This window comes from Cherax quadricarinatus, chromosome 15, assembly GCF_038502225.1.
Source record: "Cherax quadricarinatus isolate ZL_2023a chromosome 15, ASM3850222v1, whole genome shotgun sequence".
Classification (NCBI taxonomy): Eukaryota; Metazoa; Arthropoda; class Malacostraca; order Decapoda; family Parastacidae; genus Cherax; species Cherax quadricarinatus.
Genome location: NC_091306.1, coordinates 4779131 through 4799561, shown reverse-complemented (window position 1 = coordinate 4799561; position 20431 = coordinate 4779131). Strand labels below are relative to the sequence as shown.

The 20431-nt window shown below is 40.4% G+C and overlaps 1 protein-coding gene across 2 annotated transcripts in view; it reads right to left on the bottom strand.

Moving 5' to 3' along the window:
* LOC128692024 (uncharacterized) overlaps positions 1-20431 on the bottom strand; it is a 93605-nt gene that overhangs the window by 29425 nt on the left and 43749 nt on the right. The window contains exons 3-4 of one of the 2 annotated variants that reach the window (XM_070085092.1): positions 17426-17469; positions 6937-7061 (exon numbers count right to left, since the gene is read on the bottom strand). In XM_070085092.1, the coding sequence (XP_069941193.1) occupies positions 6937-7061; positions 17426-17469 (169 nt within the window). The remainder of the gene's footprint in view (positions 1-6936; positions 7062-17425; positions 17470-20431) is intronic. The other variant, XM_070085093.1, reaches the window with a different exon arrangement.

Genomic DNA, 20431 nt, shown 5'->3' with positions numbered 1-20431 from the left:
CTACTCCATTTAGAATACCTGTAACTCCTAAACCCAATCTTAACACCCTAGGATTTGACCCTTTCAGGGCATTTCTGGGTGACGATGAAATTGTGTCATTGGAAAATCTACCTTCCACTGCAATTGATGATGCAATCAGGTCTCTGCATAATCGAATAAATGAAGCTACTAATGCAACTTGTCAATTAGCTTCCACAAAGATATACCAACAATATAAACCTACTAGAGAAATTAGAGACAGTTTAAGAAATTATCAAGCAGAATGTCGAAGGCATCTTCAAACGCGACAACCACCAGTAGCTACACTGCACCGATTAAGGCAAGCATTAATTAACATGATTAGTCATCACAAACGGGACTTATGGAAATTGCTAGTTCTTCAAGCTAATCAGTATAAACGTGAACCAGCAAAATTTTGGAGTAAGATCCGACAACTTTTAGGGGCAAAGCACAAGGCTCCTAACTACCTAGTTCATACCTTCACTGATGAGGATGATGAAGAAGTTGAAATTAAACTTGACGATCCACAAGACCAGGCTAATTTGATGGGTGATGTATGGGAGAAAATTCTCTCCCACAATAACATTCGTCAATTTAACAATAATCATTATCAGTTGGTAAATGAATGGAGAGATGAGAACTTGGATGATCTACAACCACTACCTTCCATCGATACTTCAACTCTTGAAGATACCCACCCGCTTACTAGACCTATTACATTACTAGAGATGAGTCAGGTTATTGGAAGAATGCGTAATAGAGCCCCTGGCCTCTCTGGAATAACAATGAAATAAATAAAGTTCCTTCCCAGAAATTGTAAACAGTCTTTGGTAAATATCTTTAATGCCATCTTGGCATCAGGACATTTTCCAGTGGTTTTTAAGACTGCTAGGATGATCTTTCTAGGTAAGCCCAATAAAGACATTCACCAACCTGGGAACTATAGACCTATATCTTTACTTGAAGTCACTGGAAAAGTTCTTGAGAAGGTCATTTCCAACAGATTGAACTACTATATGGAGTTTAATCACTTTTTTACTGAAAAACAATTTGGCTTTAGAACACATAGAGGTACCAATCATGCAATAAATGTTATTTTTGATACTGTAGCAAGTCTAAAACATCAGGGGAATCTTGCCTTAATTGCCACCAGAGATGTTCATAAAGCTTTTGATAGCTTATGGCATGATGGCCTTATATACAAACTCATTGACCTACCAGACCATAACTGGACTTTCCTCAGAGTAATTTATAATTTCTTAACTCAAAGAAAAATCATTCCCACCTTTCATGGCAGGTCGACAGAGCCTTTTATACCGACGGCTGGTGTCAGTCCACTTCTGTTCAACATTTATGTGAATGACCTTCCTCAACCAGAGTTTGGTGACACGATTGTGACAGTTTGCAGATGATGTTATTCATGTCGTCTCATCAGCTCCGGTAACAGGAAAATACAAGTATGAGAGAGTCATAGAAAAAATGAATATTGAACTTAGTCGAACATCTAATTGGGAAAAGAAGTGGAGAATTACGACTAATCCTGACAAGGTCCTTGTTAGCACGATAGGATGTTTTGCATAAACAATTGAAGATAAAGGAGGTATCTCCATCAGAGGTACACCTGTAGCCATTAGAAACCCTAACAAGATTTTGGGATACGAAATAGACAGGCTGCTCCACTCAACATCTCATGTAACTAAAAAGATCAACATAGCCAAAGCCGGTCTTAGCAGTCTCTTTCGATTCAATCAAGCCCCTCAACATGTCAAAAAACATCTGTGCAAAATGTTAATAAGACCTGTACTCGAATACCCTTGTGTCCCAATGTCATTAACAACAAAGACCAACATGTTACGGTTACAAAGGGTCCAGAATAGAGCTCTTCGGTTTATTACCGATACCAGGAGGAGAGACAGAGTTAAAATGGCAGATTTACACATACAACAAGATATTCCTGCCATAAATGTACGCCTTGACACCCTAAAAAAGAAACAACTCTATACAATGCAAGAACTATACATGCCAGATAGAGAACATCCTATACAAGTGGTAAATACCACGGATTATACCATCAATACTCCTCCTCACAGGACTCAAAGAATGACTCTCCCACAATGAAACAACGGCAAACAATATGATGTTCAATGAGGACAAATTCCAACTACTCCGTTATGGAAAACTGGAGGAGATAATAACTAGAACAGAGTATACTACTGACTCCGGCCATACAATAGAGCGGAAAAATAATGTAAGGGACCTGGGAGTAGTAATGTCTGAGGATCTCACTTTCAAGGATCACAACAGTGCCACGATCGCACGTGCAAAGAAAATGATAGGATGGATAATGAGAACTTTCAAAACGAGAGATGCCAAGCCCATGATGATCCTTTTCAAATCACTTGTTCTCTATAGGCTAGAATACTGCTGTACATTAACATCTCCATTCAAAGCAGGTGAAATCGCAGATCTAGAGAGTGTACAGAGATCCTTTACTGCACGTATAAGTTCTGTCAAGCACCTTAACTACTGGGAACGCTTGGAAGCACTTGACTTGTATTCGTTGGAACGCAACTTGTATAATTACTACCAATTCAGAGTCATGTACTTATATTCTGTTATATCTATGTGACTGATGGGTTAGTCTTATACCTCTTAAAGAATATCTTATCATTTCACGTACACTTTTTAAATTACACCAAAGTGGTTGGGCCACTTACCTTTTATATCCTACCTCTCTCCCCCCTCCCACCCTTTTCCAAAATTTCTATCCTTACCCATCCTTCCTTACCCATCTCACCAAAGCTCTTGTCTGGATACCGAATACCGTTGATGATTCAACGAAGATTGCTCTTGCAACTATTGTTCAGGGAGCACTGCAAGTAAAATTCAACACCATATTGTCACTGAAAGAAGCATTCATTGTTGTGTGTCACGATGATGCTGAAGCAGAGAAGCTACTCACTACAGAAGCCACCACTACTCTTACTGCTCAAGGGTTTACTGTTGCATCATCTCCTGCCCTCAGGGCAAGGAAATCAGTATTCCTTAAAAAACTTGACAAGATTCTGACTTCTCAATCAACTGTTGAACTCAAGTCATCCATCGAGACGCAAAATACTTGGGCTACTGTTGACAGCATTACGAAAATCCCAAATGCAACGTCCATGCTCAAGGTCACCTTCACCGACGTCAACATGGCTGCCACTGCTCTGAAAGGTCTTGCTGTCTACTACTACTACATCAGTCCTACCTACATTGAAGCAGAGAGATACCACTACATCCAACATTGCTGGAACTGTTATTCATACCATCACACCACCAAAGCATGTCCAGTAAAAGACAAGAAGTTCTGCACTACATGTGGTAGTGAGGGACACACCTTCAGTTCCTGTACCGCTGCTGCTCCACCTCAACCAGCGTGCTTAAACTGCAAGAGTAATGACCACCATACACTGGCAGCAAAATGTCCTACAAGAAAGGATATTATGAAGAAAACACAAGATGCAGAAAAGCAAAGAAAAAACCTACAAGCAACACTCCAACGTATGCAGCAATTGCAAAGATACAAGCAAACACTACAAAATTACTTCAAGCATCTACTCAGCCAGCCTCCACCATCATCACTCCTCCAACATGTAACGTAACCAAGATCCACTACTGTTTACTATATTCTCACATGCAGAACATGGCTGTACCTGGATCCTTTAACTCTACCATCAACGAGGTATTTGCATTAAATAATATGCCATCATTCAAATTCCCAGCATCTCCACCTTCGGAAGAAATACTAAAATTCACCAAGGAACTAATTACCACCGCTGAGCCAGCAGCTACAACACCACCAACACCTAGTGACGTCACTAAAACGTCTCCTATTCGTCGATTGGCTCGTCGTGGCGGCGCAGATATTCCTTCGCCTCCACTCACCGCTGCTCAAATGGACCAATCAGAAGCCACGATTCCACCACAGTCTTCTACACACTCGGTAGTGAAGACAACATTGAATGAACCTCCAATGCTGCAACCACCAACAAAAACCTCACAAGTCATCACTCGACGTATTAATACAGAAGACCAACACCGAGATCAATACCTACACTGGAAAGATATAACTTTTTATACGACTCCTGACCAAGAACCCACCATGAATGTCGACACTTTGTACGAGAAATTACACGACAGAACAGTCAAGTTTACAAATCGTCGAGGAACCCACTGCTCCTTCACAACACTCAAGATGACCTTTGACCAGTTACAAGCCGACCCAGCATTTCGACCCAAGATTACAAGACTACTCATCGTTTCCTACCAACAATTGCACAACATAAGGAATGCCTCCAACACTGAAGAAATGAAGTAACTCCTGACTCACACTATAACGACACCTGACCAATCAAGAAGCTAGCCTCCCTTGACCACGCCTCCAGCTTCTGCCAGCCGCCAATCAACATCAAGATGCAGCAATCTACCATCCAGCAAGTTGCAGTCAGCACCTGCAGAGTTCCTGCTGTCTTCTATGTCGTCTTCGTCATTGTTTATCCAGGCTTAGCAGTTGGGTCTAGTCCTGACTCTTCTCTCTTCGACTCAAGACATTCCTCTCACCATCTATTCTTCGCACTGTCCCCACTTGCCCCTCGCCCCTCGTGGGTCCTTACCTGTGAGTCCTATCGTATCGTATCGTTCATCATATTTTCCTGAGATATTTCGCACACCAGCGACCTTGATGTTTCGCCCACATAAAAAATCATATAATTTATTATTCATATGTATTTATATGCATTTGTCGATATATTTTACCAGCAATATAAGGAAGGTAAATATGCAGGAGTACAGCGGCCAGGTGTGGCTGTGATGGCACAATAATCAGACAGGTGTTGCTGTGATGACACAATAGACATGCGTGGGTATACCTGGAGGTTACCTGGAGGTTATTCCGGGGATCAACGCCCCCGCGGCCCGGTCCATGACCAGGCCTCCCGATGGATCAGGGCCTGATCAACTAGGCTGTTACTGCTGGCCGCACGCAGTCCGACGTACGAGCCACAGCCCGGCTGATCCGGCACTGACTAGGTATCTGTCCAGCTCTCTCTTGAAGGCAGCCAGGGGTTTATTGGCAATTCCCCTAATGCTTGATGGGAGGCTGTTGAACAGTTTTGGGCCCCGGACACTTATGGTGTTTTCTCTTAGTGTACCAATGGCGCCCCTACTTTTTATTGGCGGCATTTTGCATCGCCTGCCCAGTCTTTTACTTTCGTAGGGAGTGATTTCTGTGTGCAGATTTGGGACCATTCCTTCCAAGATTTTCCAAGTGTAGATTATGATATATCTCTCCTTCCTGCGTTCCAACGAGTACAAGTCAAGTGCTTCCAAGCGTTCCCAGTAGTTAAGGTGCTTGACAGAACTTATACGTGCAGTAAAGGATCTCTGTACACTCTCTAGATCTGCGATTTCACCTGCTTTGTATGGAGATGTTAATGTACAGCAGTATTCCAGCCTAGAGAGAACAAGTGATTTGAAAAGGATCATCATGGGCTTGGCATCTCTCGTTTTGAAAGTTCTCATTATCCATCCTATCATTTTCTTTGCACGTGCGATCGTGGCACTGTTGTGATCCTTGAAAGTGAGATCCTCAGACATTACTACTCCCAGGTCCCTTACATTATTTTTCCGCTCTATTGTATGGCCGGAGTCAGTAGTATACTCTGTTCTAGTTATTATCTCCTCCAGTTTTCCATAACGGAGTAGTTGGAATTTGTCCTCATTGAACATCATATTGTTTACCGTTGCCCACTGGAAAACTTTGTTTATATCTTCTTGGAGGTTAACCGCGTCCTCAGCAGATGACAGCCTCATGCAGATCCTAGTATCATCCGCAAAGGATGATACGGTGCTGTGGTGTATATCTTTGTTTATGTCTGATATGAGGATAAGGAATAAGATGGGGGCGAGTACTGTGCCTTGTGGAACAGAGCTTTTCACTATGGCAGCCTCCGATTTAACTCTGTTGACCACTACTCTTTGTGTTCGATTTGTTAGGAAGTTGAAGATCCATCTCCCCACTTTCCCAGTTATTCCTTTAGCACGTATTTTATGGGCTATTACGCCATGATCGCATTTGTCAAATGCTTTTGCAAAGTCTGTGTATATTACATCTGCATTCTGATTTTCTTCCAGTGCATCCAAGGCCATGTCATAGTGATCCAGTAGTTGTGAGAGGCAGGAGCGACCTGCCCTGAACCCATGTTGCCCTGGATTGTGCAGATTTTGGGAATCCAGGTGATTTGCAATCCTGCTTCTTAGCACTCTTTCAAAGATTTTTATGATGTGGGATGTCAGAGCTATTGGTCTATAGTTCTTAGCTAATGCTTTGCTGCCACCTTTATGGAGTGGGGCTATATCCGTTGTTTTAAGTGACTGTGGAATTTCACCCATGTCCAAGCTCCTCCTCCATAGTGTACTTAGGGCACGCGAGAGGGGTTTCTTGCAGTTCTTAATGAAAACAGAGTTCCACGAGTCTAGGCCCGGGGCTGAGTGCATAGGCATGTTGTCAATGGCTTTTTCGAAATCTATCGGAGTTAGGGTAATGTCGGAAATCTGGCATACATTTATGGATGATGAGACAATAGACAGGTGTGGCTATGATGAGACAATAGACAGGTGTGGCTATGATAACACGACAGGTGTGGCTGTGATGAAAACAAGAATGGGAACGAGCGTATTTCCAGGCAAGGTTGTTAACCATATAGCGTTGTCAAATATGCACTGCAAGATAAAAACTTTGCCACTTATGCTGTGCACAAAATTTACTTTAGTCCGGCAGTAACTGTGAGTGTAGGGTGAACCCATGGTTGAATTTTCAATACAAGTTCACCGTACACACGCTGCAAGTGATTACTGAAGCACAGAGAATGGAGGAGAAAGATAGGGTAGACTTACCATTTTTTCACAGGTACTCTCTGTGTTGTGGAGGTACGCTCTGTATTGCTCAATGCTCTCCAGCCCTACTACAGGGCATGGCTGGACGCTCCTTTCGTCTTTCTCCTCCTCGGGTGCTGATGGAACTAAAGTTATTACTTATACGACTAAAAATGGGGAAAAATGTAATTATTATTATTATAATAAAAAAGAAGCGCTAAGCCACAAGGGAAAAATGTAAATTATGCTATCATGGAACCCTTACAAATGGAGGCGTCGGTGTTAAAAACACAAGCCTAGGTCAAAATACTTCAGGGGTTTGATTAGACTTTGATTATCTACTGAAAATGGCACGTGACTGGGGTAAGTAGCTAGGAGAAGCTCCACCATAAGCTATTTTACCTCAAGATCAGGGTACATAATGTAATAATAATAATAATAATAATAATAATAATAATAATAATAATAATAATAATAATAATAATAATAATAATAATCTGTATTCAGAAAACTTTACAAGAATTTTATAGACTAGTATAAGTGTGTACATTGGTTCTGTAAGCACAGATATTTGAGTTTACATCAGTAATACATTATGCTGATTTATACTGGGATAATCCACTACAGTCACTGTGACTTATTTCCATCAGGACATAAATATCTTTATATACCGTGGGATACACGAAATAATAGGACAATATCGACTGACAGAAGTCCAGTCGATATTGTGAGATTATGTCTGTGGGTTATAAGCGATTTCACATTTGCTTATACGAATGTGCTTATGATTGTCTTGAAGATAACCTTAAAAGACGATTTCATATAAAAAGCTACTTGTCTCATTTGCCTCAAATGTGGAGATGAGAAACAGTTTACGTCTCTAGGATACGAAATATGTAGCACTAGTAGTGTGTTGTATGTGAGATAAGTACTTGTTTGTAGGTTAATATTGAGTTTAGGTCCAGCTCTAAACTCAATACTTTACTTATGTGAAAATATGCGTAAAATCTCTGAACTCCAGGTATTATAAAAAATTATTGTACAAATACTTATTACAGAAGACATTAGCGAAAATAATGCATTTATTAGGCAGCCCCGAAGGGGCTATTTTTCCGGAACATTCTCGACATTATCGTTTGCTTTCTCACAAATTTTCGTTTATTACTTGAGAACGCCTTATTCGATCGGCTTCAAATTTTCAACACTTGTGTAATGTATCTTGGGCAAGATTCATGGGACTATTTGCATGTGTGGGTGACCTATACACAATGCTACATGGGCCATTCCCGTATTTTTGTTTCCGTGACAGGTGGAGACAGCCTCCTCTGATCACCTACACAATATCAACACTGTTGTATCCTACTTAAAAGGTCGGTATATCAAAGGCTTTAATCTCGAAATAGTATTACCCTCCCCTTGTTGCTGGTGAGAGGCTCTTGATCCCAAGAACTGGACTTGTCTTCCCCTTTGATGGATGGAATTTGAATGCCTCCCGTTCCACAGGAGCCATATGATCCCTACGGCTTTAGCGCTTTCCTCTGAATAAAATGTAAGAATTGTGAATAGCATCAATCATCAATGGCTGAAGTATATAATATTAGGACGGATCGTTTTATGGGTTAATGTTGTGGAGGCACAAATTTTGTTGGATTCTGAGCAATAACTGAAAAATGTATCCAATTCTGGTCAACTTTATAAACTTTTAATGTTGTGTTTGCCTCAAGGGGAAACAATCTATTGATGTCAGGCTGTGTCGGTTATCGTGTGTCAGTTTCATTAACGAAACTTTTTTTTATGTAAAATCGGCTTAATGTTTGTGGAAAATACTGTATATATTTTCCAGAAATACAGTAGTTATATGTAAATAGATGGCCATACTGTATTTAATAAAATTTATGTCATAGAAAATGGGAATTTTCTGCACCTGCGGAGGAGAGTCGCCATTGTTAATTTGAGTTGGATACAACGTTAGTTAATGGGAAGGAATTTTCGTGCTCTAGAGGTTAAAATTGGGCTGACACCTCTCAAATAGGAGGCGAAATTGTTGGATGTGCAGTCCTGCATAACTTGAGATATCAGGCGACTGGACAAGACAGCTCCAGGAACCTCAGATAAGTCTGTTATGTTATAACTCTGACCAGTTGTTATTTTCATGTATAGACAGTGAGGTTTTGTGAGTATGATACACCTTGATTTCCAGTCAAATTGGTGAGTGTTATGATTAAGATATATTCTCCTGTTATATAAATGTGTATTTATATATAATCATTTTTAATTTAATATACAGTCCACAAATTTATATATTTACCAGCATTCCTGGTGATGTATATTTTATTTATAATTAATAGGTCCAGAGCAACTTGTGGATATGACAGTGGTAGATATCGAAGGGGGACATTTTTTGCGACCTAGGTGTCCCAAATTCCTACTTGTCTAACTGATAAATAATAATTATCTTTGTTCATTTACTGTTATGTACATAATGATACATTCAGATAAATGCAATTTTCCACAATGTTCTTTTATGTGCCTCTAACACCCACTGTGCCCCCAAGACTATTATTAAACTGTTTGTATGTTATGCGGGGGCCAGGAGCTATGAATCGACCCCTGCAACCACCAATAGGTGAGTACACTAGGTTCACATAATTTTTTTTTTAAAAGCTGGTCAGTCTTTCTTAGAGAAAAGTTTGGATTGACTTTGGCTTGTGTAAGTCCCAATTCACATTTTTTTCGGAAGAAATTGGAAAAATTCAAATATTGCTTTTCATGCGATATTTTCTGATGATACGACTTCTGCAGCTTCAAGCTTAATGTGCTTGTATACTTTAGGATATTGTTCTCTGAGAGGTTAGAATCAGATTTCGACCGTATTTGTCCTAATTTACAATTTTTATTGGAGAACTTTAGATATTAGTTTCTATATGATGACTCATCATCACTAATATTGAACTACATTATCAACTTAAGCCGCACTCGGCACTGTTCCAGCCACGTAATTGAGATACTAGGAACTGGGATTATGGAATATTGGGACATATGGGATCGTGCAGCGACTGGAATACATGTAGGTTTGGCTAGAAAATAGCACGGACTAGCCACCATTAGTATTGTGAGGTAAATATGATCAAATCTACCTCTAAACGATTAGGTTAGGTTGATTTAGATTAAGTTACTTTCGTGTAGCCTAAGATAATAAATAAACATTGTACAGAGGTACTCACATTGTAGCGTGCAGAAATATGATGAATATTGCCGCTAAAAGTAAATTTGCATTTATAGAAGCTTTTTTTTTTTACGGGAGGAAATGACGAAGATTAATAGATAAAGATGGTAGCCTATAATGTCACGATATTTATGCCTCGAGTGGTGTCTACATACTGTTGTTACATTCATTAAAGTCAGCATTACATAGGACAAAATTAAATATACACGAATTCGTATCAATTTCGTCTCTTTTCGCCTGGCCCGTGGCTTGGTGGCTAAACCTCTCGCTTCACGCGCTGAGTTCCGGGTTCGATTCCCGGTGAGGGTAGAAACATTGGGAGTGTTTCCTTACCCCTGTTGTCCATGTTCATCCAGCAGTAAAATGGGTATCTGGGTGTTAGTTGACTAGTGTGGGTCGCATCCTGGGACAAAACTGACCTATTTTGCGGGAAATGCTCTGCATAACAAGCGGCTTTCTATATAGTAGCATGTCATTGCTGTCAGCTAGGACTGTATAGCTTGTACATGTAGAAATAAAGATATTATCATCATTAACTGAGCTACGCTGAGCACCACACTGCACTGTGGGGAGACAGTCACCCAAATGAACACTTCCAGCATTGCTGGAGTTTTTCATACAAAGTTATAAATATTGAAGGGTGTATAACTCTCAGAGAATATACAGAGTTTACTCTAATATCTGTTTTAAAGATTAAGAGATAGTTGACTGGTAGTGAACAAGTTGAATATGCAGCCTCACTGACCCTTTCCATGCAGTTAATGAAGAACAAGAAGACTTTGGATTATAAATACAGAGAGTTAGTAACTCAGGATATCTCAATAAAGCTATGTCATCAGTCTGACTCATTTCCAGTGAGGTCCTTAACCTTCCTCATCCAGAATGCGACCCAGACCATTCCACTAACACCTAGGTACCTCCTGACTCATCTTGAAGCCTCTGAAGAGAGTGTCTTTCAGCGTATTTACACTGAGAGTTTACCTTAATGTTTATTTAAGAAATTAAGGTATTCTGGACCGGGATGAACACAGAATAAAAAAAATAGGAAAAGAGATACAGTAACCAGAATATAGTTAAGGCAGACTAGCAGCTTACACCTACATACACTGAGCGCATACTGAAATAAAACATTGTCTTCCACGGCTACATAATTTTTAGATGATCACAATTGTCTTACACAATAACATACGTGTAAATTATCTAGGATAACCAGGAAGAGCCAAAGTAATTTATTTCCAGTGTTTTCTTTGTAATAACTAACCATTATCTTAATTAAATTAGATACAGAAACGAAAACAGTCATGACTTTCAATCTAACCTTGCCACTCTAGAAGTCCCTTACAATATTAATAACATTCTGGGATGGGCGTCAAGCATTTCCATTGCATGGAAAGCAAGAAATAACGAAAATGGTAATTAGGTTCTACAAACCAGCGGAACACAAGGTGGAATACATACATTTAGTTAAATAAAGCAGTCTATCCCAAAACCGTGAGCAAACACAAAAGAAAACGCTAGGCGGCTGGGTCAGGTATATTTCGTCAGGTAAAGTGACATCCTGACAGGTATGATGACTCGCCACTGGTGGTTTTGGTCAACTGACTGAGGTCTTCCGCTGGCTTACCCCACCACCCCTCTAAAAATTAAAATTAGTGGAACGAAACGAAGAGGATGCAACTTCTAGAAGCTCATAATGTAACAACAATCATTAGGAACCAGAAGGTACTTAGAGAATGTAGCTACAGAAAGGGAAGAGAGTGATTTCTTGTATAGCTAGCATACATGTGCCTATTACTGTGATCTGATCCTCTTTTTAATGTTAATATAAATACCTCGGTTTACCTTATTCTTATTATCTTATTGTAGCTGCTTTTCACATAGCTGTTTTAACTTTTAAGGTTTAAATACTAAGATATTACAAGGACCTCCTGGAAATATGTGACTGTGACGTTCTTTGGTTATGCTAGGTAATCTTCACATATGCTGCTATGTGTGATGATTTATGGAACTGTATTTATGTATACCTGTACCTGAATAAACTTACACTTTCATCAATGAACTAAACTTAGGCTAGTGACGCTGTAGTGTGTTGTTGTAGTGTGTTGCTGTAGTGTGTTGTAGTGTGTTGCTGTAGTGTGTTCTTGTAGTGTGTTCTTGTAGTGTGTTGCTGTAGTGTGTTGTTGTAGTGTGTTGTTGTAGTGTGTTGCTGTAGTGTGTTGCTGTAGTGTGTTGTTGTAGCGTGTTGCTGTAGTGTGTTGCTGTAGTGTGTTGTTGTAGTGTGTTGTTGTAGTGTGTTGTTGTAGTGTGTTGCTGTAGTGTGTTGCTGTAGTGTGTTGTAGTGTGTTCTTGTAGTGTGTTGCTGTAGTGTGTTGTTGTAGTGTGTTCTTGTAGTGTGTTGCTGTAGTGTGTTGCTGTAGTGTGTTGTTGTAGTGTGTTGCTGTAGTGTGTTGTTGTAGCGTGTTGCTGTAGTGTGTTGCTGTAGTGTGTTGTAGTGTGTTGCTGTAGTGTGTTGTTGTAGTGTGTTGCTGTAGTGTGTTGTTGTAGTGTGTTGCTGTAGTGTGTTGCTGTAGTGTGTTGTAGTGTGTTGTTGTAGTGTGTTGCTGTAGTGTGTTGTTGTAGTGTGTTGCTGTAGTGTGTTGTAGTGTGTTGTTGTAGTGTGTTGTTGTAGTGTGTTGTTGTAGTGTGTTGCTGTAGTGTGTTGTTGTAGTGTGTTGTTGTAGTGTGTTGTTTTAGTGTGTTGTTGTAGTGTGTTGTAGTGTGTTGTTGTAGTGTGTTGTTGTAGTGTGTTGCTGTAGTGTGTTGTTGTAGTGTGTTGTTGTAGTGTGTTGTTGTAGTGTGTTGTTGTAGTGTGTTGTTGTAGTGTGTTGTTGTAGTGTGTTGTTGTAGTGTGTTGTTGTAGTGTGTTGCTGTAGTGTGTTGCTGTAGTGTGTTGTTGTAGTGTGTTGTTGTAGTGTGTTGTTGTAGTGTGTTGCTGTAGTGTGTTGTTGTAGTGTGTTGCTGTAGTGTGTTGTTGTAGTGTGTTGCTGTAGTGTGTTGCTGTAGTGTGTTGTTGTAGTGTGTTGTTGTAGTGTGTTGTTGTAGTGTGTTGTTGTAGTGTGTTGTTGTAGTGTGTTGTTGTAGTGTGTTGCTGTAGTGTGTTGTTGTAGTGTGTTGTTGTAGTGTGTTGTTGTAGTGTGTTGTTGTAGTGTGTTGCTGTAGTGTGTTGCTGTAGTGTGTTGTTGTGTGTTGTTGTAGTGTGTTGTTGTAGTGTGTTGTTGTAGTGTGTTGTTGTAGTGTGTTGTTGTAGTGTGTTGCTGTAGTGTGTTGTTGTAGTGTGTTGCTGTAGTGTGTTGCTGTAGTGTGTTGCTGTAGTGTGTTGCTGTAGTGTGTTGTTGTAGTGTGTTGTTGTAGTGTGTTGTTGTAGTGTGTTGCTGTAGTGTGTTGCTGTAGTGTGTTGTTGTGTGTTGTTGTAGTGTGTTGTTGTAGTGTGTTGTTGTAGTGTGTTGTTGTGTGTTGTTGTAGTGTGTTGTTGTAGTGTGTTGTTGTAGTGTGTTGCTGTAGTGTGTTGTTGTAGTGTGTTGCTGTAGTGTGTTGCTGTAGTGTGTTGTTGTAGTGTGTTGTTGTAGTGTGTTGTTGTAGTGTGTTGTTGTAGTGTGTTGTTGTAGTGTGTTGCTGTAGTGTGTTGTTGTAGTGTGTTGTAGTGTGTTGCTGTAGTGTGTTGTTGTAGTGTGTTGTTGTAGTGTGTTGTTGTAGTGTGTTGTTGTAGTGTGTTGCTGTAGTGTGTTGCTGTAGTGTGTTGTTGTAGTGTGTTGTTGTAGTGTGTTGTTGTAGTGTGTTGTTGTAGTGTGTTGTTGTAGTGTGTTGTTGTAGTGTGTTGCTGTAGTGTGTTGCTGTATAGTGTGTTGTTGTGTGTTGTTGTAGTGTGTTGTTGTAGTGTGTTGTTGTAGTGTGTTGTTGTAGTGTGTTGCTGTAGTGTGTTGTTGTAGTGTGTTGTTGTAGTGTGTTGCTGTAATGTGTTGTTGTAGTGTGTTGTTGTAGTGTGTTGTTGTAGTGTGTTGTTGTAGTGTGTTGCTGTAGTGTGTTGCTGTAGTGTGTTGTTGTGTGTTGTTGTAGTGTGTTGTTGTAGTGTGTTGTTGTAGTGTGTTGCTGTAGTGTGTTGTTGTAGTGTGTTGCTGTAGTGTGTTGCTGTAGTGTGTTGCTGTAGTGTGTTGTAGTGTGTTGTTGTAGTGTGTTGTTGTAGTGTGTTGCTGTAGTGTGTTGATGTAGTGTGTTGTTGTGTGTTGTTGTAGTGTGTTGTTGTAGTGTGTTGTTGTAGTGTGTTGTTGTAGTGTGTTGCTGTAGTGTGTTACTGTAGTGTGTTGTAGTGTGTTGCTGTAGTGTGTTGCTGTAGTGTGTTGTTGTGTGTTGCTGTAGTGTGTTGTTGTAGTGTGTTGTTGTAGTGTGTTGCTGTAGTGTGTTGTTGTAGTGTGTTGTTGTAGTGTGTTGCTGTAGTGTGTTGCTGTAGTGTGTTGTTGTGTGTTGCTATAGTGTGTTGTTGTAGTGTGTTGTTGTAGTGTGTTGCTGTAGTGTGTTGTTGTAGTGTGTTGCTGTAGTGTGTTGTTGTAGTGTGTTGCTGTAGTGTGTTGTTGTAGTGTGTTGTAGTGTGTTGTTGTAGTGTGTTGTTGTAGTGTGTTGCTGTAGTGTGTTGTTGTAGTGTGTTGTTGTAGTGTGTTGTTGTAGTGTGTTGTTGTAGTGTGTTGCTGTAGTGTGTTGTTGTAGTGTGTTGCTGTAGTGTGTTGCTGTAGTGTGTTGTTGTAGTGTGTTGTTGTGTGTTGTTGTAGTGTGTTGCTGTAGTGTGTTGCTGTAGTGTGTTGTTGTGTGTTGTTGTAGTGTGTTGTTGTAGTGTGTTGTTGTAGTGTGTTGTTGTGTGTTGTTGTAGTGTGTTGTTGTAGTGTGTTGTTGTAGTGTGTTGCTGTAGTGTGTTGTTGTAGTGTGTTGCTGTAGTGTGTTGCTGTAGTGTGTTGTTGTAGTGTGTTGTTGTAGTGTGTTGTTGTAGTGTGTTGTTGTAGTGTGTTGTTGTAGTGTGTTGCTGTAGTGTGTTGTTGTAGTGTGTTGTAGTGTGTTGCTGTAGTGTGTTGTTGTAGTGTGTTGTTGTAGTGTGTTGTTGTAGTGTGTTGTAGTGTGTTGTTGTAGTGTGTTGCTGTAGTGTGTTGCTGTAGTGTGTTGTTGTAGTGTGTTGTTGTAGTGTGTTGTTGTAGTGTGTTGTTGTAGTGTGTTGTTGTAGTGTGTTGTTGTAGTGTGTTGCTGTAGTGTGTTGTTGTGTGTTGTTGTAGTGTGTTGTTGTAGTGTGTTGTTGTAGTGTGTTGTTGTAGTGTGTTGCTGTAGTGTGTTGTTGTAGTGTGTTGTTGTAGTGTGTTGCTGTAATGTGTTGTTGTAGTGTGTTGTTGTAGTGTGTTGTTGTAGTGTGTTGTTGTAGTGTGTTGTTGTAGTGTGTTGCTGTAGTGTGTTGCTGTAGTGTGTTGTTGTGTGTTGTTGTAGTGTGTTGTTGTAGTGTGTTGTTGTAGTGTGTTGCTGTAGTGTGTTGTTGTAGTGTGTTGCTGTAGTGTGTTGCTGTAGTGTGTTGTTGTGTGTTGTTGTAGTGTGTTGTTGTAGTGTGTTGTTGTAGTGTGTTGCTGTAGTGTGTTGATGTAGTGTGTTGTTGTGTGTTGTTGTAGTGTGTTGTTGTAGTGTGTTGTTGTAGTGTGTTGTTGTAGTGTGTTGCTGTAGTGTGTTACTGTAGTGTGTTGTTGTAGTGTGTTGCTGTAGTGTGTTGCTGTAGTGTGTTGTTGTGTGTTGCTGTAGTGTGTTGTTGTAGTGTGTTGTTGTAGTGTGTTGCTGTAGTGTGTTGTTGTAGTGTGTTGTTGTAGTGTGTTGCTGTAGTGTGTTGCTGTAGTGTGTTGTTGTGTGTTGCTATAGTGTGTTGTTGTAGTGTGTTGTTGTAGTGTGTTGCTGTAGTGTGTTGTTGTAGTGTGTTGCTGTAGTGTGTTGTTGTAGTGTGTTGTTGTAGTGTGTTGTTGTAGTGTGTTGTTGTAGTGTGTTGTTGTAGTGTGTTGCTGTAGTGTGTTGTTGTGTGTTGCTATAGTGTGTTGTTGTAGTGTGTTGCTGTAGTGTGTTGCTGTAGTGTGTTGTTGTAGTGTGTTGTTGTAGTGTGTTGCTGTAGGGTGTTGTTGTGTGTTGTTGTAGTGTGTCACTACAACACACTGCTATTACAACTTGTGTTAACGTCACCAGAAGAAGAATGCTCCAAGTACACTGCTGTTTGTCCATCCATTATCATTGTCCATTTTCTTACTATTCACCAGTGTAAACCTACGTTTACCAGGGTAGACTTAAACACTCTTGCAAGGGTCGCCTTAAACCTGCTCTTATTTTGGGTAGAAGACTTAAACTTTCTTTTACCTGCATCACAGTTCTAACAAAGTATACTAATCACCTTCAGTTCCAGTTTTATAATGATTTATAGTCTTTCATGGCAAGCTTTATGTTTCAGTTCCATGAATCTGAATAGTGAAAAGCTCAAGATATTTTTCGATACTCGCGTTTCAAGGTTATGTATACCATGTTGTATATGTTTCTCAGTGTATATATCCGAGAGTTTATTTTAATTCTTATTTCGATATTCTTAACTGCTGGTGAATAGTTTATGTGAAACCAAAATGTTGGATACTATTAGGCTTCTCCGATTGCAGTAATGAAATAAAATAATAATGCAATAACCAGTAAAACCTAATTGTTACTAATGGAAAATATATTAAGTATTCTACTACGTTTATATGTGAGTTTACTGTTAACGTTGACAAGTGTTCATGACACTCAGGCCATCCATTATTTACAAACACAATATACGTATGTTGGATTGCGTGCAGCCAGCAGTAACAGCCTGGTTGATCAGGCCCTGATCCACCATGAGGCCTGGTCACAGACTGTGCCGCGGGGGCGCTGACTCCCGGAACTCTTTCCAGATTACAGATTTTTTTTTAATATATATATATATATATATATATATATATATATATATATATATATATATATATATATATATATATATATATAACGATAACATTATCACTTCCCCTGACTTCAAGTTCATATGTACTGTATATGTGCACATGTATTTATATAACATATATATGTTAAATCCGAGCCGGGAGAGTACAGGCGAATAAAAAAAAATATATTATTATTATTATTACACTACAAACACCCAATAAAATCACTACAATATTAAATTCAAACTAAATTTCTGTTATGTATATTCACAGCGACAAAAACAAGAAAAATCTTTACCGTCAATTTGAGGTCTATCCACTTGAATTACGACCCGGTCTTGTCTGGAACGAGAAGTAGACAAATGAACATGTATTGACCCTCAGTAATACTGGAAAAAAAAATATTTGTGATCATCTTCCTGCGATGACATGAACACAGTGGAAGTGAATCCGACCTGAACGGCATAGCTGTGAGCACACGAATCGTTCGTGCTTAGTCATGAATCATGACAAGAGATGCATGGGGCAGCGTTCTGGCTGGATGATCCTCGTATATCACCATAATACCTCTGTCACTATGCTCATTCACCTTCACCCGCGGTGCCCTTACCTATTACCTCGGTACATATTTATCGCCACATTACATTCACACGTCCTCATCATCCCGGGCCATCAACTTCTGTGGCGAGCGTCAACACCTGCATTATCTGTAGCAGCTGTGCTGGATCACGACTTGTCTCCAGCTAAACAACTGATGACAGTACACCATACCACAAAATGTATCAGTGGTAGCCACTTCTCCCAGAGCTCAGCCTCGTAATTGTATTAGTAATATAATAATATAATAATATCTTTATTTCTACAAGTACATGTACAAGGTATACAGGCCTGACATCAATGACATACTTCTATATAGAAAGCCGCTTTTTATGCTGAGCATTTCAGGCAAATTACGTTAGTTTTGTCCCAGGATGGGACCCACACCAGTCGACTAACACCCAGGTGCCCATTTTACTAATGGGGGACATAGACAACCGGTGTAAGGAAACACGTCCAGTATTTCTACCCTCGCCGGGAATCGAACGCGGAATCACCATGTGAAGCGAGAGCTTGAGCCACCAGCCACGGGGCCACGTATTCTCAACTCCTCATCAATTAAACTTAATAAAAGCCATATAGCATGAACTAACAGGATATTCATTACTCTTGTATTCATTGTAACACCTAAATTTATACTTTGTAAGTATAAATTTAGGACTGAATCTATAACTGTTAGTCTTAAGTTTTAAATAAAGTATTATTATTGTTATTATTATTATTATTATTATCACCCATATTCAAACACTTGTTCTACCCCTCGTCGCCTAAGTAATGGCATGCTATGGAAAGTCAAGCTTGGCTAAATGCAATTTACATTCTTCATCCATTCACTACATAGTGTAATTGCTGCAGCTTCCCAAACACAAAAAAATGAATGAAGCTGCGGGTGCAGAGTAAGCTTGCATTGTGACAACGTTACGCTCTGTTCAGAGCTTCATCAGTGACTTGACAAAGCTCTACACGGAATGAAAGGCTTTTCTTCAAGCAGGCACTTCAAGCAGGCACTTCAAGCAGGCACTGGACAAGCACCTAAAGTCGGTACCTGACCAGCCGGGCTGTGGCTCGTACGTTGGATTGCGTGCAGCCAGCAGTAACAGCCTGGTTGATCAGGCCCTGATCCACCATGAGGCCTGGTCACAGACCAGGCCGCGGGGGCGTTGACCCCCGGAACTCTCTCCAGGTAAACTCCAGGTACGACTGTGTAGCCAGAAAAATGAAATCCAAGAATACTGAGAATTGAAGTTCCATCCACAACAAACCTGACAGAGGTACTCTCAGTCCTACAAAAAACTTATAAGATTATATATAATATTGCTCACATACACAGAGTACTTTATGGAGCACTAATACATAGCTAAGCACTTAAAGCCCAGTTCCTAACAACTTAGGTTCAAGGGGAGAGTCTCATGTGTCTAGACAAGAGCTCAAATGAAATACCTTTTGAGGTGTGCTTATTCGTGCACAAACGATCATAGGGGCACCAGCCACCTACTAGGTCAGAGATCGTGTCTCCACCACTCCTTGATGTGAATGGCTCGCACGGTTTTAGCACTTCACAGCAATATATCTGAATAGCAAAAACACAGAAATACAATATGAACATGTAGATCAGACTGTTGAATGAAAGTCATAGGTAAAGTTTTGTAATTAAAACTCATGAAGCAGTTACTATGTTGTGGTGGCAGCTTCCCCAGTAAGGGAGGCTCTTGATCTAGGGAATGCCTTCCATCCCCCCCTTACAAGCGCTGTATAATCTATAATAATAATAATAATAATAATAATAATAATAATGTGGTTGTAATAGAAGTTCACAGTAAATCGACCCATTATTAGTTTATATATATATATATATATATATATATAAACTCAGTGTTCGCATCGCTCTCATGCCGTGTGGACCTGCTGCGCAGACACTCCTGATTGAGTTGGCTTTTGCGCAGTTTACCTGTTTTCACTTGGATATCAAAATGGCGGAACGTACAGGACGGAGAATAAATACTGTCTGCATTGAGCTAGTTCGTGGTACATTAAGTGGCGATACGATGAACGTCCTTCTCCCTGGCATCATCAGGGATGCATATGGTATTCCCAATGAGGAATTGTATGGCGTCGCTCTTAATGGTTTGACAAGAATCTTCGTGAAATTTGTACGAGCCGGCTTCTACACAAGAATTGTCGAGCATTACCAGGAACAACGCGTGAGTGTGAATTCAGCGGTGGATGCCGTTTTACATGACGTCTCTAAGTACTTCACAAGGGTGAAGGTGCGAAATGTACCCTTTGAGGCTACAGCATATGGTCTACAGGAGTTTTTCAGCAGTTATGGGACAGTGCATTCTGCAACCATGGGAGTGTGGAGGGATGGTCCGTATGAAGGGCTGCCGGAGGGTTCTTACACCCTCAAAATGTCTTTAACAAGGCCTATACCATCCTATGTTACGATGACCGGTTATAGAACACAGGTTTATGTGTACTATGCTGGTCAGAGGAAAACATGTCTTTTGTGTAGCTCTTATGAGCATATGGCAGCCCAGTGTCCTAGGAGGAAGGCTCCTCGAGTCCTGGGGACTCCGATTGTGATTCAGCAGCCGTGTGATTTGGTGCCTGGCTCTGGTGCCTCGGGAGGACGGAGGACTGACCTCTGGAGCGAGGAGGTCGAAAGGGAGGTGGTGGCGGCGGAGACGTGTGTCACTCTCCCAGGGGC